General features: G+C 42.4%; 1 protein-coding gene across 1 annotated transcript in view; it reads right to left on the reverse strand.

Moving 5' to 3' along the window:
• Positions 1-10,406: 10,406 nt before the first annotated feature.
• Positions 10,407-21,850, reverse strand: part of Cnga2 (cyclic nucleotide gated channel alpha 2) — a 17,540-nt gene continuing 6,096 nt past the window's right edge. Inside the window, exons 2-7 of the mRNA XM_028788017.1 lie at positions 17,110-17,245; positions 16,526-16,621; positions 15,507-15,677; positions 14,353-14,460; positions 12,795-12,901; positions 10,407-12,510 (exon numbers count right to left, since the gene is read on the reverse strand). Coding sequence (XP_028643850.1) covers positions 11,111-12,510; positions 12,795-12,901; positions 14,353-14,460; positions 15,507-15,677; positions 16,526-16,621; positions 17,110-17,222 — 1,995 coding nt within the window. The 5' untranslated portion in view covers positions 17,223-17,245 and the 3' untranslated portion in view covers positions 10,407-11,110. The remainder of the gene's footprint in view (positions 12,511-12,794; positions 12,902-14,352; positions 14,461-15,506; positions 15,678-16,525; positions 16,622-17,109; positions 17,246-21,850) is intronic.

Genomic DNA, 21,850 nt, shown 5'->3' on the forward strand with positions numbered 1-21,850 from the left:
AATCACCATACCGATATTTTATGAGTGTTTAGAGATCCAACCTCAGATCCCATGTTGTGCATCAAGGATTTTACTGAGTCATCTCTCCAGACCTAAAAAGCAGTATTTAATTGTGTGTTTCCTCTTCATCCAAACATTTTAAATAGATAACCTACCAACAGATAGATGTTGGTTGTTGTGATAAAAGCAACCTAAGGGAGAAAGGGTCTGTATAGCTTACAGTTCTAAGTTATAATCAATCATAGTGGAGAAATCATGACATTAGGAACTTCAAGCACTTCTGTTTGGGGCTCATGATGAAATTGCCTGGACCTCTCCATTTCTCCTAGGTGGGCTCCATTTCATATTCACAGCTCAACTTCGCAGAACTCTCCAGCATCTTATTCTGGAGCCTCCATTACAACTGAAACTTCACAGCTTCACACAGCTGCTAACCTGGACTTCTATTGGTTACTTTTCTCTTGCTCCTGTAAATACTATTACCAAAAGTAAGTTAGAAAAGAAGGGGAGTTAGTTTGGCATACAATTCCAGGAACATAGAGTCCATAATGGAAGGGAGAGCATAGTGACAGAAGGGCATGATAGCAAGAATAGGAAGCTGATTGATCACAATTTCATCTACACACAAGAAGCAGAGATAACACGAAATGGAGTAAAGCTATAACCTTCAACAATATACTTCCTCCAGCAAGACTCCAGCTCCTAAGGGTTCCTTAACCATACTAAACAGTACAATCAACAGGTATCCAGTGTTCAAATACACAAACCCATGAAGGATATTTCTCAAGTCACAATAAGGTTTCTTGGCAGGAATTAAGACCTAGATTCACATTGCTGCAACTACTCTCCATGATGTTCTCAACTTTGCATCTTTCATTCCTTCAAAATAAGTACCACATGTATGACATTGCCAAGTTGTGCTACCAACTTGGACTAAAGACTGGTGTGCCTGGGTCACAGCTGTATCAGCTGTGTTTACCTCAGGAAAACATTTTCCTAAATAGCTTTGAAGAGCAGAGAAGCCCTTCAATTTAGGCTTTCTTCCTTTGAAAAATGCATCTACATAAAATGGAGCCTCTGATAAATACAATTTTGCCATTAGAACACCCTTTCTACTGTCCCAGTGCAGCAAATGAGATTTCTCTTCAGTACTGTTATCTGTAACAATTATATCTGCTTTCTTAGCAAAAACTGGAATGTTCTCCTATCTGAAAATTCCCCCTGTGAAATAAACTAGTCCATTGCCTTTAAATTTAACTTCATTCAAGTTCTCAGGACAGTAGAACAATGAAGTCATATTCTTGGCCAAAAGATTACAAGAATGGCCTTTGTCTCAGTTCCTGATAGAATACCTACTCTCTCCTCTGAAACTTCATGAGCCAGGCCTCTACTATCCATGTTTCTTTCAGCTTTACTGTCTGCCAAGCTCTAAGAGCCAGAGTTTAGGGAAGACTGCAGTGTAACAGTGTTTAAAATGGAAGGGGAAGCAGTTCATGAGCCCTCATGGCTAACTGATGAGCTCTTGACAGTCAAAGTCTTCTGGTGGTAGGGTTGTCAGTTTTCCTTAAGGGATGGCTCCTTGTAGTTTGATCATAGTACAGTGAGTGGTCCCACACCCATGAATATATGAGGAACACAAATTGATGTTGATGAGTGATTAAATGTTTTAAAGGCATGAAATTAGGATGGTAGGACACTGGAGGAAGATCTTGGAGAAGTTAAGGGGAGCAGTTGGGTGAATATGATAAAAATACATTGCATTAAATTATCAAAGAATTAATAAAATGTCTTTAGAGGAAAGACTATTTGGGAAAGAAAAGGAAACAGAAAGAAAAAGAACATAACTGGGTGGCCAAAATAAATAAAACACAGTTACATATATGAATATATATGTATATGATAATATGATAAAGTCCATTACTTGTATACTTACTAAAATTTTAATTTTAAGTGTTTTATTAATTATGAAAATAATATGCATCTTTTGCTCATATATTTATGATAATAATTTATGATAATAATCCTGTCATTTGTATTAATATGAAATTTTATGTTTCTGGCTCAAATAACTATACATGTTTTCAAACTTTATACATAATTTATATAAAATTTTAAAGAAAATACATTTATACATCAGTAACATCTAGTACTATATACTATTGTTTAAAGACAAAATATTCAGTTTAAGAATAAATGTATCTAATTTAAAATTTAAAGCCAGTTGGCTCATCTACTAAGAAACACTTGGATATTTCCCCCAAAGGAGTGAAACCAGCAAGCTGAATGACCTTCCACAACCCTTTCTGCTGTTCAGCCCACCTCCAAGTAAGCTACCCAACAGACATTTCCTGTGAGCTCTGGGTGTCAGATGTTGTCCTGGCTTGAGAGGTTGTCAACTTTATATTCTCTGACTATGAGTTATCAGGATAAAAGCTTAGGTGTCCCCTCCATGCTTTGTAGCTTCCTCCCTCCATTTCTTCCATTTTTCTTTGGTTTTACCATGCTTCCATTTTTTCCTTACTTTCTTCACTCAAAATGGACCATAGCCTTACCTCTTGTCGAAACTCTGAGCCCCAGGTCTGCATTGGAGACAACCCATGAGTGTATATTTGTGTGTGTGTGTGTGTGTGTGTGTGTGTGTGTGTGTGTGTGTGTAGAGCCTTCTGGCTCTTTTCCATGGCCAGTAGTCCAAAGAAATAAGTCTTCTTAGATCTAAGCATGGTCCTTGAACATGAAAAAACATGATCTAAAAATCACAGAAAAAATTATACAAATCAATATTGATGTTTCTCAAAATTCAAAAATAAAACTCCCATATGATCCATCTATACCATCTTCTAGACATACTACCAAAGACTCTATATCCTATTGCTGAAGTACTTGAACATCTTAGTTTATTACTGCCCTGCTTATAATAGCTAGGAAATAGAATTAAACTAGACATCCACCAATTGGTGAATGGTTAATGAAGATGTGGTACAACAAAATTGTATTCCATTGTAAATAAATATAAAGCATGAAATGTGCAGGTTAATGGGCAGAACTGGAAAATACTATATTAAGGTAATCCAAATGCAGAAAACAAACATCACATTTCTGTCCTTGTATGCAGATTTCAGCTGTGTGTGTGATCACAAGAGGGAAAAAAGATACCAAATAAAAGGGACATAATAGTGCATACTTCACGTGAAATCAGCAAAGAATGAAGGGTTGAAAAATTGAGGTAACCCAATAACAAAAGAACACACATGATATACACTCACTGATAGCTGGATATTACCCCAAAAGCTCACAATACCCTAGATACAATTCACAGACCACATGAAGCTCATGAACAAGGAAGACCAAAGTGTGGATGCTTCCATTCTTCTTAAAAGGGGGAACAAAATATTCACAGGATCAAATATGTATACAATGTGTGGAACAGAGACTGAAGGAAAGGCCATCCAAAGATTGCCCCACCTGGGAATCCACCCCATATACAGTCGCCAAACAAAGATACTATTGCGGATGCCAAGAAGTGCTTGCTGACAGGAGCCTGATATAACTGTCTCCTGAAAGGCTCTGCCAAAGCCTGAAAAATACAGAGGGGATGCTCATAGTCAACCATTAGACTGAGTACAGGGTCCCCAATGGAGGAGTTAGAGAAAGGACTGAAGGAGCTGAAGGGGTTTGCAACCCCATAGAAAGAACAACAATATCAACCAACCAGACCCCCGCCCCAGAGCTCCCAGGAACTAAACAACCAACCAAAGAGTACACACGGAAGGACCCATGGTCCACATATGTAGCAGAGGATGGCCTTGTCAGGCATCAATGGAAGGAGATGCCCTTGGTCCTGTGAAGGCTGGATGCTCCAGTGTAGGGGAATTCGAGAGAGGGGAGGCAAGAGTGGATAGGTGGGTGGGGGAATACCCTTGTAGAAGCAGGGGATGGGGGATGGGGGATGGGATAGAGAGTTTTGGAAGGGGACCAGGAAAGGGTCTAACATTTGAAATGTAAATAAAGAAAATATCTAATAAAATTATTTTTTTTAAAAAAGAAAGAAAATGAGAAAAGAGGTGGTGTGGGATAAGTTGGAAGTTCAAGTTTAACAAATTATGTATAAAAACACAAGAATGAAACCTGATATTTGATATTTAAAAATAAAGGTATTTTTTAAATTATAAGCAAACATATTAACACATGGATATGACTTTCACAGCATTCAAAAATGATCTAACACATGATGACGTTTGAGAACACACAAAAATCAAGTTCAAACCAGCTTCAAATCAAAAGTCTCAAATGTCTGCAGTTGACAATTAGTCCATGTGGCTACAACTGGGTTAACACCTCAACAGAAATCTAGGTCTCAGGCTCAAAATGAGGGGCTGCTGATACCATCTGGGGACTCAAAACAGTTTGGGGAACACACATCTAAGGTTGTCCATTTCACAAGCATGTACTATAGGCAGAAATGAAGCCATCAAGTACAACACAAACTGTCAGCCCTCAGCCATTTGTACCCTCACTGCCTTGCCCACATTGCCTTTGCCCAAGAAAACCTGTAATCAGAACAGAAAAGAAGGGGCAATATTGAACCTACAATATGAACTGTGTTCCTGGGGCCCTTTGTAGGCCTATTTCTTCTTTCTCGTGCTCTGTCATCTTCATCTACCCACTGACTCATGTCATCAAGATCCCATCTATTGCCTAAATGATTTCCTGTTGTGAATACAATTTGTTTCATAAAGACTATATTTTTATTTTATAAATGGAATAGGAAATAGACAAATCTACACTCTGAGAAATCAAGAGGTCAGCAAGATGATTCAGAGATAAAAAGCACCTGCTTCTTACCTAAGGACCTGAAGTCAATTCCTAGAACCATGTGATAGAATGAGAGAATCAAATTCCAAAAGATTTCCTCCACATGTGTAACATGCCCTCCACCAACACACACACACACACACACACACACACACACGAACACATACACATATGCAAAGACACAGGAAACATGCTTGGCTCCTCATTTGTTCAACAAGCATTTGCTAGCATCTAAATTTAACCAAGCACTGAACAGATACAGACAGCAATAGGCAGCTTGGAGAAGTAGAACTCAGAGGAATCTCCGGGAAATGGAAACCAAGTTTACTCAAGAGGGTAAAGGTGAAAAGGCATGAGCCCTAACTGAAGCCTATAGTGAAGAAGCAATACTCCTGGGTCACTGGTGCTGTGTCCATAGCTTGTTCCTCTCTTCAAGGAAGGACTCCAACCCAGCAGGAATTTTGAAGCACATTGCATATCCTAGTGTTCAGAGCTAAAATCGATCCACAGCAGTGACTCAGAAGCAGACAACTAGTGCAATCACAGATCTCTGTCTGCATTACCAATTTGCCTGCCCAGATGCTTTCCTTATTAATGTTATTTATCAAGCTCTATGGTCCTAATGCCTGTCCCCAGCCCTTACAGGAGCCCTCCAGCCATTGTCCTGGTATGTATGTCACATCTTGTCACTGCCTCTCTGAATTCAACAGGTCCTGGCAGCCTGTCTGCAGACCTGCTGGCTCACTCTTGCATCCCAGGAGGCTGGAATATAGCCTAGAGTCTCCAATTCTACTCTCCAACAGCAGCCACCAACCCTACCCTCTCCCAAAGCACACAGCAACCATACTCCTTCTCAGAATAGATCAGAGAGGCTAAATGTCCACATCTAAACAAAACCTCTGTGTTCTAGGACAAGAAATGGAAAGACTTGTCACAAAGAGTGTTACAGCATGGCCTTGTGCTGCTAGCATATGTGGCCAGAGAACCCCCCAGTGAGAGGATGGGGGGAGGGGAACAGAGAGCAAAAGTCTACCATTGGAGATACTATGATAGGAAGATTCAAAGCCAACATTTGGAAAACTTCTTCCTGCTACTTTGTTCTTGTGTCTGCTCTTCCCAAATGCTTCCATAGCTAAGGGTCTTAGTGAAGCCCCCTCAGTGAAATCCAGGTCATGCAGAAGGGCTCCCAGGATGTGGAAAGCTGGCAAGGGCTTGGAATCATCTGTGGCACGCTCTACTTGTGATGCTAGAGCTCCCGCAGTATATTCTGAGGCCAGAAACAGAACAGCACAGAGGATAGCTTTCTGGAGCTTAGAGTTGAGGGTAAACTGTGTGGTAGTTAGCTAGTTGGAGGACCAAAGTGGCTTTTGGCTCTACTCAAGCAACATGCTCACCCCACCTAGCTTGACCTCCCAAGATCTGTATTTCAGTACCAAACAAATCAGTAGCATTTTATTGATACTCGACCATTTCCCACTAATCCAGAGCCTGAGTGCTACTAAATGCCAGAGTTTCCAGAGGGTTACACACTAAACAGGGAAACAGAGGCCATGACATAAGGCAACGGAACTTCTGATTAGTAGCATCTCACTACTATTTTCATCCAACCCTGGCCCTAAATCACTGGAACCACCCACCTTAATGATATGCTTAGACCACAAAGCAGACCTGGGCTAAGTCCTATGGACTTGACCCCCAACATCTCCAGGATACCTATTCCTCTAGCTGCTGTCTGTTCCATCATTCTAGGAGAAGTTTGAAGGACTTGTATGTGTCACAAGACCAGGTTATGAAATCAAGTTGGCACTTAAATGACCTAACAACAAATTGCTCAATTTAATTTGCTTACTCAATCCAATAATGGAGAAACAAGAAAACCCATCTAATTAAAAACATCGATCCACAGAAACTGCCAACTCCAAAGGCCTTGCTGGAAGTTATCACTTCAGAAATGTGATATAAGGATACAAGAGAAGACAAATAGATTCTCTTCCTGATTCCAGAAGGGCTGCGAAGGGCCCTGAGAAACTCTGAGTCCAAAAGACAAATCGATTTCTTCAGGTCAACCAGGGAAGTCAAGATAATTCTCGGATTTGTGAAGCCCAAGAAAAATTCAATTCATGTTCTACCCCTCCCACCAGCAGCCACAGGCTCCACCCATTCCCACCCATAAACAGGGACTCTTGTCCTTTTGCTCCAACATCTTAGCTCAGTTGGCTTACTGGTCTGACACTCTATCTGGATTCCCAAACTGCATCTTTCAAAACCAGTATAAGGTTCTCAGAAATGGGTAAGTCTGTCCACAGAACAAAATAGCATTCTTGGACTCTCTTAGAACACTCTCCACCTTGAGGTACCACGAAAGTGCTGAAAATAGGGATAGACTGTCATTCCAGGGGCAACTCAGAGAAAAGCAAAATCACTTAATATCTGGTAGCTCAGTCTATTTCAGAGGAAAAGTGACCTACAAGTGAACCCATAGACAGTATGGCACGCCATTCCTCCTGCTGGGACTAGATGGCATCCCAACCCTGCTTATCCCAGCTCCTTGCTCTTGTTGAAGAACTCTCTCATCTGCAGACCCCTTCAGATAATAAGTAAACAACACACACACACACACACCACAATACACACACTATACACACATACCACACTCACCACAATACACACACATACACACATACACACACACACACCTTAGATACGACTCAAGCTATCCAGCAGAGACCCCATGATAGCCTATACCAGGACAAGAGGAGTAGAAGTCCTGGAAACAGCCATGTGAGGCCCTAAAGGTGCCACCTAACTGCTGAAGCAGGGACTAGTTGTGTGGTGAGTCTCTGTGGTGTGTGTGTGTGCTGAAAAGGGGCTGTAACACAGAATAACCACCCCATTTTCTTGATGTCAGTGTGCCCTCTGGTGGTTGTGTTCCTTTTATGTGCCCTGAGGACTTCGTTGTTCCTAGACTAAACAGTGGGGGATCCCTCTACATTGATCTCTCTCCAAGAAAGAATGGGACGAGTGTTCTCTTTCAGCTTCAGGCTATGAAACAGATAGATTAATGCTGCTGAGTCTGGGACTTGACCTGAGTCAGGATGTGGGTGGCATTCTGTAAGAGAAGCAGTGACCAACAAGGGTCAGACAGAAAGGGGAGAAGTGGGAGGCAGTGGAGGCTTTTGTTTTCTATAGGTCACCAACAAAAAAGAAAATTGGTGGCCATGCACAAATGTGGCAAATGTGGATATTATGTTCTGTGGATATTTTCAGAAGAAAATAAAACCATTCCAATTTAAACATTTGTAAACTAAGAGCAGAGAACATCAGGTTGTACTGAATAAACATAGCACACAATGGAAAATATATTTCAGCACTTACACTACACTCAGTTACAGAGAGAGGCGGGGGTGGTGGCCAGCAACAAGCAGAAAAGAGTCACGATCTTGCTGAGAGAACAGAGGAAAGGGGGTGGATGGGGCTTGGTCAGAAATAGACACTGTCTGACTAGGCTGACGTCCAAAGGCTCACCGGATGTCTGTGCCATGTCCCAAACAGACACACAAACACAATACACACACACATACACACGCACACTCACCTCACTCAGGATTAAGAAAACATAGATATCTAATGCACAGCAAACGTTGTGAAAGATGGAATATAAGGATGTCTGTGGAAAGAAAAACTGAGCCTTAAAGTCTCTGTTTTAAACCTAGAGAGCCAGAAGGATATCCTGCTTTGTGAAAGCAAGCAGCTGTGAGGCTTGGTCTAAGGTAAGCCAGACTCCACAGAGAAACTATCACTTTCTTGCTGATAGGAAGGTAAGTATTTTCAATACAGCCATCCACCTGTTTCTGGCACCAGTATTCTTCTAAGCTTGAAAGAATAACATCTTGTGCAGGTTCCAGTGCTCGTAAAAAAAAATTAATTCAGTGCAGCCTTAGCAACAAGCATCACAGCAAGCAGCTGTCCAGGGTTACAGATCCAGGGGCTTCTCTTCCTGTTGGCCAGACCTCTCTTAAGCTGAAAGGCTTACAGTCTTTTTTCCAGCATAATAGCACAATAGAGAAGCCAAGTACATACAAAGCAGCTACCCATCACCAGTGCTAACTCCCTCCTGTTACCACCTCAGGCTCAAGACGTGAGTCTATATGATGTTACAGATTCCTCCCATGAGACTTCCTCTAGCTAAGGCTTTTTACTGTAAGCCAGGGAATGCGAAAAGAAACTACATTGAATTTAAAAGAAGCACAGTTAAAAGAATTTAAAAATCATGCATTGAAAGACACAGTCAAGGGAGTGAAAAGGCAACTTGAAGGACAGGAAATATATTTGCAAATGTGGTAAAGATCTATAATACAGAAATAGCACTTACAATCTGATGACTTGAAAGTGGCCAAAGAATTTGAAAAGAAAAATTTCCAAAGAAGACATACAACAAACGTGAAAATGCACAGAGTCATAACACATAAGAGAAAGGCAAGTCAAAACCAAAATAAAGAACTGTCTCACACCCAGGAGGAGGGCTCATATCCAAAACCTGAAAGTAAATGTTGGTAAGGATATGGAAAAAATTAAAATTGAGCAAAACAGTGTGGCAGTTCCTAAAAATAAAAGAAACCATAGGACCCAACAATTTCACTTCAAGAAATGTGTGTCTCCTAAAGAACTAAAAGCAGGATCCTGGAATATTTGCATATCCATGTTTATAGGCAGAAATTGAATACTCATCAGTTGCTGGCTGAATGAGTAAAATGCATCATATCCATACACTGGAATATTATTTGACCTTTGAAAGGGAAAGGAAATATGGCATGTGATGCAACATGGATGTATTTTAATGTTACCATGTGAAGTAAGCTGACACAGAACAAGTGCTACAGGATCTCATTTATATGATATTCCTATGGCAGCCACATTTTTAGAAAATCGAATGCCCATTGTCATGAACTAAGTGGGTGGAATAAGGAGTTATTTAGTGGATACTGAGTTTTTCAATATGAGAAAGGGTTGATAATTGATTTTATACAACGTTTCAGATGATAAATTTCACATATGCTTTTCCTATGGGAAGCAGATGAGTAAGTGAGAGAGTGAGTGAGATAATAGCATACCTGAACAGGAAACTGGGGTCAGTATTTCTCTGAGGATGTGGCTGCTTGCAGGTAGAAGCATATGATTTTTGGTCACTTGTATTCTTTCTTTCCCACATTTATTCACTTGATCATTCCTTTTTCTCTCCAGATAAATAAAAGTTGAATGTCTCCTCTGTGGAAGACACGTCACCAACGCTGAAGCTAAAACAGTGAGGGAGACTGCCTTGACCTTAGCTCCATAAAGCCCACAGTTTGGAAGGGCAACAAAGTCTGTCAAAACTGGACACACAATATAAGAACCAGGAAAGGGGATACTCTGGTAAGTGTGGGAGCAGGTGTAGATAAAAGAATTTTCTACAAAGATCTCATTTCAGGTATGAGTCCTAGAAGAGTATTAAGGGTCAGATAAGCAGAGGAAGATGCCTAAATTCATGCCAGCGGGAAACTCTTGGTTGAGGGGAAGGGAAATGTGAAGAAAGAGTGTTGAGCAATAACCACAAGTAGCTGAAAGGGATTTATTAACTTTTAAGTGCCTCTAATTCACAGTATCTCACCCAGCATTAGCCTTCACAAACTCTTCAGAATTTGTGTGCATAAAGGTGTGACAGCCGAAGCTACCAGCCACCTCCTTTTCAAAGTGACATTGTCTGACAAGGAAGTATGACCCTGAGCACACACACTCAAACCCACCCTACCACTCCCCTCATGGCCCTTGCATGCCTTGGGAAACAGGGATTAGGAGGCCCAGTGTCTGCAACCAATTGTTACATTCGTACATGTGCATGGGAACAAGCTGTTCAGAGAACACATTAAAAAGGTATTTGGGGCAGAATGCAATAGAGAGTGACTAGATATAAAGAAGCTAAAAGGAGTCAAGCATTGTGGTGCACAGTGTTCTTCAGAGAATACGGTCTAGTTATCTAGTCCCAGAAAGGCTCCAGGAAGGACAATTTAGCTATTCTCTGATTTCTTGTCAGGCTTAGGAGGTCAAGCTCTTGGAAATTCAACCCACATGATCTCCATTGTCCACAAACTTGGCTGTTAGCTAAACTTGGAGGGGGACCCCAAGGTGTAGCCAAAACCTTAAGTCTCAGCAAGGCTTTGGGGAGAGTTCAGAGGGGCATGAGCATAACACGTGTAAATGTGAAGTTCTATACAGCATTTCTAACTCCTGGGGTCAAAGGAGGTTGGATAGGCACCTATGGCTATTCAGCAGCAGCCAGCTCAGGAGTGTTTATCCCATCTGATAGGTAATCATCTTCATGGTTCTGTTTCATCTTGGTCTCCAGCACTGTAATGCGCTGCTTGAGCTTCTGCTGGGCCCCAGTGTACTCAGCCAACAGGCGGGCAAAGCGAGTGTACAAGGTATCCATGTTTGTCTCCAGCTGCTCCAGCTTCTCCTGAACATCTACCTCCATACTAGCTGCCACTTCATTCTCATCCAATAGACCTTCCTTCATCAGGATCTCTCTACCTCGTTCTTCCAGGACTTTCTTGGCATCAGGATACTCAGTCACAGCTTCCATAAGGTCATCCTTGGACAAGCAGAAGAGATCTGAGTAGCCCAGGCTACGGATATTGGCAGTGCGCCGATTTCCCATTTTACTACCCTTAATGTTAAGGATACTAATCTCACCAAAGCAGCTTCCAGCTGAGAGCAAAGCATACTGAGTCACACCATCATCAGCTACCACTGCCAACTTGCCCTCCTTGATGATGTACATTTCCTTACCAATGTCCCCCTTACGGCAAATATAATCTCCAGGACTAAAGACCTGAGGACGAAGCTTCAGTACCAATTCCACCAGCAGACCAGCTTCACAATCCTGAAATATGCGTACTTTCTTCAGAGTGGACAAGTGAACATTAATGGCTATCTCAGCCCTGAGTTTTGCTGGCAGGTTCTTGAGGACTTCTCGTTCATCTACTGTCTTCTTATTGGTCCACAAGTAGTCAAACCATTTGATGACCTTGGCTTCCATGTCTTTGCTGACCTTTCGGAAATGCATGTAGTGTTTAACAGCATCAATCTTGGCCTGGAACTCTGCTCGTGTGGCATTCATGTTGGAGATCATGGAACCCACATTCCCCACAATAGTGGCAAAGATGAGGACACCAATCAGGAAGTCAAAGATGACAAATAGATACTCCTCATCCTTTACAGGGGGTGGTGTCTCTCCAATGGTGGTAAGGGTCAGTGTGGACCAGTAAAGGCAGTAAATGTACTCCCTAGCCAGGTAACCATATTCAGGGTCAGTAATGTTGGGGTAAACCCAGGTGTCAACCCCAAAGCCAATGGACTTAGAGATAGCATAGTAAATACAAGCATTCCAGTGGATGATGACCAAGATGTAGAGGACCAGGTTGCTGATTCGGAAGATGTTGGGGTAGCTGGTGCGTGTCTCAGTACGGTCAAAAAACTCAAACATACGGGCAAAGTGTAACAGACGATTGAAGCGCACCTCCGGGCTGTGAATACCCACAGCAAAATAAATGAGGTCAGTCGGGATGATAGAAGCCACATCCAATTTGAATTGCAAAGTGTGGATATAGTTGTCTCGCAATTTCTTAGGGTCTTTGACCAGGAGCCCCTGTTCTAGGAAGCCTGATAGAGATATAAGCCAACATGTCACTTTTATCCTCAATCCTATGTCTCCCTGTAAGATAATTCTCAACAAGGAATAAACTGTCCTCTTAGCCTTCCTTTCCACAGACCACATATCAAGGCAGATCAGAAGAACTCTAAGAAACCCCTGCCAGATTTAACCTCCATAAGTATATAAAGCTATAAGATTTAAAGAAGATCATAGCAGAGGTCTGCCTTCTTGGGTTCAGTTCTTTGAACTTAGGAGTCCAGCTGCTGCCTCTGCATCCCAGGTACTCACTCACCTGTGCGCAGCCGAATGACAAGATCTGCGATATAGACAGTGTCTGAGAAGTAGTCCAGCACCAGCCACACCACAAAATAGTTTCTCTGTAGATCACTGAAGCAGGCTCTGTAGGAAGGCAGGACTGGCTTCATTCACAGACCCTGGTAAGACCACGTAGTGGTCCTAAGCTGTATACCATGTCTGCAGGGAGAGCTTTATGCCACCAGGGACATGGGTGAGTCACAGCTTAGTGACAGTGACTAGTGACTTCTACCTTAACTCTTATTACTAAATAAACATCACTGCATATATATCACCAATGACCATTGATCGTCATCCTTATGTTTTTGACTAAGATCCAGAAACAGAACACATCTTAGTCATGACTATTTGCCACATATCTGGTTCAGGGCCCCAGAATGAAAGCCATCAGTGGTATAAGTTGAATAAAGAAATCAGTCATTAGAAGAACAGTTGACTAGCTTCTTTATTCATTCCTTCAAAAGATTCCTATTGAACATATCATTGAACCCTGGCAGGATGAGACTATAGACAGGAGTAGGGTTTAAGCTAGAGGTGGTGAGACTAGAAAAGATTTAGTGGCTATAGGAGCCTTGTATGAAGAATTGACAAAATAGGTCAATGAATGGGTAGAACTAGTCCAAGGGCAGAATGGTCATATTTAGATCCAAACTCCCACACAATGTGCAGAACAATTGGACCACAACCTTCAGCCATACTGGGACATTGAGAAATACTGGCCTCTCTCCTCTTATTCCTTTTGCCCAGAATGCTTTTTCTGCCAACTTCACATGTTTGAACAGATTATACCTCCCACCAAGCTCTCAGCTAAGGTCTCTGACAGACCCATTGTGATGGTTAATTCTCTGCTAACTTGCTACCTAGAGTCCCTAGTTCTATGTTGCTCATTTCTTTTGTTGTATGTTTACATTCAGTCTAGCTGAGAATACTGAAAAAGTAGTGATTATGTCTGTCCCGCTTTTCACCATATACCCAGCAGAAAAACCAGTAAGTATGCAGGCAACCCTCGATGAGTGAAGGACTGCCATAGGGTACAATGCTATTTGGGCTGCTGTTCAGTCCAAGATCAGTCAGTCTTGAAGATTAACCTTAGAGCTCCATCAAGTGAACAATGGGGAGCCATTAAATGGTTTTAGAAGAAAGAGTAGTATAACAAGATCCTGCTTTCATAGAATATCAGTTGCAAGTGTGGCAGATGTACTGTTAAGAGTCAAGTGTACCTGCAAGGCACAGAAGTAAGACTACTGTAGCTTTTCCAGAGTAGGATGGCTTTACCAAGGACTGCACTGACATGCATGAGAAAGTAGCTGAAGATTACACTAAAGGGCCAGGTAAAGGAGCAGTATGAAGACTTGATGGTATAGTGACTAATGGGGAGCACTGTGGTAACAGAATAGGTAAGAATCAGAAAATTTAGAAAGAGCACTGGGTTATTGCATACTCTCTGTCTAGAATTGAGATTGCTGTGATGTTGATCCCACTTCCTGTGGACTATGCTTCCGTGATCACTCCCACCCAGGCCCCTCCATGCTCACCTGGCCACCAAGAGGCACCAGTTGTAAAGAACAGGCATGGCAATGACAAACAACCAACGGTAATACCAGTCTCCAGCTGGATCCAAAACAAACAGTTCAAATTTCTTTCTGAAGAGACAAATAGAGATCACTAGGATGCTAGAACTCAAGGTTTCAGAAGCTAAAGTTCTCCAAAACATCAATGAATTAAGAATACGGGTGGATTGAGGAGTATGTAGTCTTAAGTTTTCCTTTTTTAGAGACCCACAGCCAAATACCAGGCCTCTAATCCATTCTGATCATTGGAAGGTTCATTGTCTCCCCTGGCCTCTGAAAGGGCCTTGTTTAGAAAACATATCAAGGACAGAACTTTCAGCACAGATAGGCTTTCAGGGGTCTGAGGAGTATGTACCTCAGGATGGTAAAAGAGCTTTAAGCCTATTGGCAGAGTCCCTTTGCAAAAAAGTGAGAAATTCCAGGCTAGTGGTCTGTATGTGCTTCCTATCTTCCCGTTCTGTTCTCTGGCTTTCAGCCTCCAAATCACTTTCCCAGATGCTTCATCTTAACTTGGCAAGAACATTTTCCCTCCACTAACCAGAAATGGTGAATGTTGTCAGACATCCACTATTATCTACTTATTCTTCGAACATCAGACCCTCCAGTTCTACTCTTTACTTCCCCATCTCTCACTGCCCTCTTCTTCTCAATCACCTGAGTCTCATGTCCCTGGCACCCACATAAGTCTTTTCAAAAATCTGCTTTAGTGACCATAGTGGATCTGGAATAGGCATGGCTTCAATAGTACTTTGTGACTAAGCCTCCTGCTTGATCATCATGTACTGACTTCTGACGCTTGAGCTAAGCACCTCTTCTGCCCAAATTCACTCCATGAGCAGAAAAAAAAAAAATGTTTGACAAGGGAATCACTATGGTGAGAAAATACATTACAGTTTTTCACAGTAAGGTGATCACTGCTGTTGTGGAGGCCTTGGGTGAGGACAATGGAAATGTTCAGAGTAAAAAGAAACATAGGAAGTCATCTTTCCCCATTTCTTTATCTACTATCATAGAGCTTGGGACAGCCCTGTACTGCCCCGATAATGGTTAGAATCTGCCATGGCAGGTGTGGGAACCTTTGGAGCCTCCCCTCCTCGCCTAAGGCTAGCTAGGTATACTTGGTGCCCTTTCCCTCGCCGTCCTTGTCGCCTTTGCCATCTCCCTGATGGGTTGTCACAGTCTGGAGCTCAGGACCACGAAAACGCTCTAGGAAGGAGTCAGGCCTTGGTTCTTCCTCACGGAAATTCTTGTTGGCCCAGTCTCTGATGACGCCCACCAAGCGGACAATTCTAAAGGGAAGAAAGGAGTCAGTGCCAAAACAAACAAACAAACAAACAAACAACAACAACAAATCAACTTATGCTGTTTAAACAAGACCTATCTAAGAATGATCACTGCCTGTTGAGGGAGAGAAGAGGGAAATAGGCCAGGCCATGATTTCCTGTATGCTAAGATCTGGAAAAAAGCCAGCATTGTGGGCAAGTATTAGGACTGAAGCGTGATCTCAAGTACATCCTGTGGGGGAGGATGGCCTTCCAAAGATTTCCTGTGTAATGTGACTTTTCAGTCTATTGTGTAGCACAAACAGGAGATCTTCAAGGCAGAATAGAGATTATACAGAATCAGAATAGGCTGGTACAAAGCCTGTCCCAGGATTCCTGATTTCCCTACAAGGCCTACTACTTTGAGACCCTACATATAGGTCCTTCTGCTGTAAATAATCCCCTCTTCCCTGTGCTGAGGCAGCCAAATATGAAGGGAAACCTCTCCTTCCTACTCTCAGCTTGCCTTGGAAGAACATCTAGATCAGTAGTTTTGAGCCTCTCTAATGCTGAGACCCTTTAATATAGTTCCTCATGTTGTAGTGACTCCCAATTATTTTCATTGCTACTTAATAATTGTAATTTTGCTACCATTATGAATTGTAATGTAAATGTCTAATATGCAGGCTATCTGATATATAACCCCTGTGAAAGGGTCATTCAACATACCCCAAGGGGTTTTGACCCAAAAATTGAGAACCACTGCTCAAGAATCTTATTTAAAAGTCTAGTGCAGCTAAAAGGTGGGCCTAGTATCCATTTGACAGGTCCCAAGAACAGAAGAGATAGCAGGTCAGTTTAAGTGGATGACTTACCTTCGGAAGCCACCTCTCCCCCTCCGTAGGGTATCCATCTCTGCCAGCCTTTGCAGTTCTGAGGAAGTGTCATCATCAGCTGCCACAGACTGTGCTCTGCAGAAAAAGGCATAGAGTTGACACAAGTTCTCTTAGTATGAGTTGTCTTTTTTCTTAGGACATGCCTAAACATCTCACAGTCCCTTTTGAAGATATCCTACAGCCAATGCAGCTTGCTTTGTCACTGTAAGTCAGAGCTTCAAGGAGGTAGTATAAACTGTGGGCTATTGATAGAATCATCCAATTCTGAGAATGCAGCTCAGAAGTAGAGTGATTTCCTATTATATACAGAACCCTGAGGTTCCATCTTAAGTCTGGCAAAAGAAAGAGAGAAAGAGAGTGAAGTAGGAAGTGGGAAGAAGGGAGGAAGGAAGGAAGGAAGGAAGGAAGGAAGGAAGGAAGGAAGGAAGGAAGAAGGAGGGAGGGAGGGAAGGAGGGAGGGAGGGAGGGAGGGAGGGAGAGAGAGAGAGAGAGAGAGAGAGAGAGAGAGAGAGAGAGAGAGAGAAAAGAAGGAAAAAACCCTCACCCAACTTCCGTGGACTCACCTGCTACCTGCCCTGTGGTCATCTTTGCCATTGGCCTTGATAGAAGGAGGAGGATGATGGTTATGGTTATTAGCTGGAGAGCTCTTCACACCATTGGATTTTTCGGTCATCATCCATGTACATCCAGGGCTCTCACCTGACAAAGCAATAACCAGTGGACTATAGTTCCCATAGAGAGCAGGGGAGCTAGAGACGGACAGAGTAAGAATAGAATAGAACCAGACTCACTGACCTTAATAGTTCTTGTGTCAAAAAATTAACTAAGGTACAGTAAAGAAAACTACATTATACAATTTAGCACAGTTTAGATTTTAAATACCACACCAGAGTGAGCAAGTGTAATCATTTCCTTGGTCCTTACAGCCTGAAGCAATGTTGAGTTCCATGGCTTCATATTGGTATAGCAATCATTATGGGGGGGGGGTGTTATAAGATTTGTTCAAACATGGGAGAGTTGACATATCCACAGAATAGAAGGCATGCCCACAAAATAGACTGAGAAAAAGAAGCTGAGGAAAAGAGCCAGCCATGAGTTAGAAAGAAGGTTGTGTATTACAGTGTCTCTCACCACAGTCAGGAAGAATGGGGTCAGGGGGCCTCACAGTAGTTTTTCTATTCTAAGGTTGATCTATGTATCCCACTAGATGTTGACAGATATGGTCAACATGATCCAAGATTTCTCATGGCTTCTACTGCTAGACACACTACCTCTAACTCCATATCACTGCTGTAAATTCTCAGACATAGAGAGTTGAGTAAGTCAAGACTCTCATGATGAAATCTGGGAGTGGGCAGGGGAAGGCTTACCTTCAAACGTGGGTATGAAAGAAATGCCAGGGAAGGTGGAATATCCTTAACAGCCTACATATAGGATTCCAACATTGTCATCACACAGCCAAAGCTCCACTTAGAAATCATGATGTGGGTAAGTGGCCCCATCCCTCAACCATGGGCCTTGCCTAACCTCTGGATATGGTCTCTGCAGGTTCTCTCTTCCCTTCGTTAGGTATTTCAGCTAATGTCATCCCTGTTGCTCAGAATTGCTCCTCTCTAAAGGAAATGCAGGGACAAAGAGTGGAGCAGAGATTGAAAGAAAGACCACTCAGAGACTGCCCCACCTGGGAATCTATCCCATATGCACACACCAACTACTGACACTATTGCTGATGCCAAGAAGTGCTTGCTGACAGGAGCGTGGTACAGCGGTCTCCTGAGAGGCTCTGCCAAAGACTGACAAATACAGAGGCAGATGCTCACAGCCAACCATTGGACTGAGCACAGGGACCCCAATGGAGAGTTAGGGGAAGGACCGAGGAGCTGAAGTGGTTTGTAACCTCATAGTAAGAACAACAATATCAACCAACAAGACCACCTTGGAGCTTCCAGGGAATAAACAACCAACCAAAGTGTGGACATGGAGGGACCCATGGCTCCAGCTACAAATGAAGCAGAGGATGGCCTTATTGGGCATCACTGGGAGGAGAGTCCCTTGGTCCTGTAAAGGCTTGATGCCCCAGCAGAGGTGAATGGTAGGGTGGTAAGGCAGGAGTGGGTGGGTGGGTAAGGGAGCACCCTCATAGAAGCAGGAGGATGGGAAGGAATATGGGGTTTACAGAGGGGATGGGAAGGGGGGATAACACTTGAAATGTAAATAAATGAAATAACCAATAACAAGAATTAAATCAGGATGTATAGAGCAGCCTTTTTTCTGGCCTGGCTTGATAACACAACCTCCATTTTTTTCTCTGAATATCTTCCTCTTATTACACAGGAGAACTTGTAAGGACATCCATCCCCACAGGATGCACTCTAGGTCATGCCTGAACCCCAGCACTTGCCCTCAACTCTGACCTTTTCCAGCCTCTCTCACTTCTTCCAGCATCTGAAGCTGTCACCATGGTAATGGCAGTCATGTAAAGTGGCCTCAGAGATGCTTTCCTGGTGCTCTCTGTGGGACTATGGCATCAGGATGCTAATGAGGATACCTGAGGGAAAGAAACCAGCAACCACAAGTACTTTCTTGGACCCTGGAGGCAGCAGACCATGGAGACAAAAATGTTCCAGGCAATGGAAACAAATCCAGGGCCACTCACACTGATCAATTTCAGGGCTGGTTGTGTTGAAGTGCAAGCTTGCAGATCAGAGGACACTATAACACATATTTTCTCTCTCTATGGTTTTGACATTAAAAAATATTTCTCCCCTGTGACTCTCTGCAGCTTCTCTACCAGAAACAAGTCCTCCTATTTTTCTGACTCCCTTGTGACATCACCTAACCACACATGTCCTTTCATCAGAGCTGTCTGTTTAGGGGAACCAGAACAGGCAGCTAAACATTGCCTCAGCTCACACAGTTAGCCAGGTGGTTGTTATCAATGTCACACTCTGCAAATAACATCGTCTACTCCCAAGGCATTTGTTACCAACAGATCTCTAATCAGCTTCCACACCCATATCTTTAGTTGCCTAACAACCAGGTCCTCAGAGGGATGTCTGACCCTCAAAGCACATATAATCAAAACCACATTTGCCACATATGCCTATAAATTAGCCACTTTTTCAGTTTACCAGTCTCCTAACAGGGCTTTCTTTCTGGCAAGTCATTCAAGTCAGAAACCTGGATTTCACCATAATTATTTGCTTCCTTGATGACAGTCAAGCAGTATTTCTCAAGAGTTAATGCCCCCTCCTTCAATGTATCAAGCATCTGTCAGTAATCTGCCAATGTTGCCTTCACCATGACTCCCAAAGCCTGTTGCAATAGGCTTTTACAGGTCAGCACTCCCTGATGTTTGGCCTGGACACTGTCAAAGTTTACCTGACAAGAGAGTTACTCTTGTACAAATCCATTTTCATATTATTAATGAACAGGAATAGAGAATAGAGGCAGAGTTCAAAATAGCTACAGCTATGCAAATATTCCAAGTAGCCAACTAAAAGGAAGACAAGGATGGGTACAGATAGAAGGCTTGAAAAGAACGAGAAGAGAGTTCCCAAGGAAGACAGATGTCTCAAGGCCAATGCCCAGTGGACTTCACAGAGTCCATACTTCTGCCCCATGAGATGAGAGATGGAAGAAAAGTTTGGACAAAAGATAGGTCCTTTGTGGGAGAGCGATAAGAAAAGCATCAAGGAATTATGTTTCAGGAGGTGATGAGTAGGAGGTGAGGGACAAGAGATAGAACTATGACATAATTGCAAGTCTGCAATCTTGGCTGAGAAAGGACAGAAACACAGTGAGAATGAAAAGAGGGTGTATGGTTGAGAAATGTTCTCTGTGCTGCTATTGTTAAAATTTACTTTTGTGTTGCCATTTTTGTTGTTGTTGTTTTTTTTTTCATCAAGGCATTAACAAAGCAAGCTTAGCAGTTTTTAGAAAATTGATTTTTGTTCTTGAGACCAATTCCACTAGAAGTAAAGCCCATGAAAGTGGATATGTTAAGTGGGGTCGGGTACCAAAGGAATGAGATTAGAAATTAGCAAATGCATCATGAAGGGCTACCAAAGGACAGTAAAGAAAGAAAGTCCTAGCTAATTTAGGTAGAAGTGGGGTGTAGTGAGAAGCAATTCACTTCTGCAAACACCAGCATTATAAGTGAAGTGAGAGAGGACTCCATCTCCAGAGGTGCCATGCTGCCTTGGCTACAAACTTTGGAGGAGGCAAGATTTGCAATAGGAATAAATAAGAGGATTCAAAGGACTTTAAGGACAAAAAATGAAGCTTGGCAAGAGAAACAACAGGCCACGAAGTTGCTGCAGAGAAAATAGTTGGACAGGGGATCTTAGGTGGAGAGTAGGATCCCCAACTAGCTTGATAGCTGAGTAACCAGAATTATATAGATAACCAGCCTGGCACAAGAAATTTCTTCAACTTTGGCTGAAAGCACTTCTAGAGTTTCTTTAGAGTATGCATAATGATGTGAAAGCCAGAAAGACAAAGTCCATATCCATCATAAATCAAGGCTAGATGTTCTGGTTCATAACTCTCTACTCAATTCTTTCATTCACTTATCACACACCAGTCACCCACTGGGAGACAATCTCTGAGCTGGATGGTAAAGCTAGAGATGATAGTATAACAGAGTCTACAGGAATATCAGGGTTGCTCCCAGATGAACTAAGGAGACAACAAAGGAACACAGTCCATCTTAAAAGCCATTCCCCATTCATGTTCTATTCTTTTTCTGAGCAAAATATCAGTAATTATTCCCTCTCTTATTAAAATAATAAGCTCTCCTTGCCTCCTTCTCCTGCTCCTTCCCTATCCTCTACTTTCCCTGTTCTTTGAAGACTTGCCACCCCTCCTCTCAACACTAAAGCTTCAGTTGTTGTGGGGTAGCTTTTAATATATCTGAATGGCAACGACTTGAAAACCTCTAATACAAGCTCAACCTCTTCTCTGAACTTCAGTTTGATGGAAAAGGTACCTCAGGATTAATATGTCTAGAATCAGGCTCTTGATCTTTCCCTCCAAACACTATCTTCTCATATGAATCTGCATCTCGGAAAAGGCAAAGCCATTCTTCTAGTAACGGGGTTCCAAACCATTTGTGTTTTGTCCGTTCCTTTCAAATTAATCTATCAAGATTAATTTAATCCAAGCTACTAACTTTTCTTAGTGCTTGACATTGTAGATAATAAATCAATGAGCTTTAGGTAGTTTGTTGATTAACTGTTCCTTCACTCCTTCACTTTCTCTCTCTCTCTCTCTCTCTCTCTCTCTCTCTCTCTCTCTCTCTCT

This window comes from Grammomys surdaster, unplaced genomic scaffold (genome assembly GCF_004785775.1).
Source record: "Grammomys surdaster isolate TR1022 unplaced genomic scaffold, NIH_TR_1.0 125690, whole genome shotgun sequence".
In the NCBI taxonomy this organism is placed as follows: domain Eukaryota; kingdom Metazoa; phylum Chordata; class Mammalia; order Rodentia; family Muridae; genus Grammomys; species Grammomys surdaster.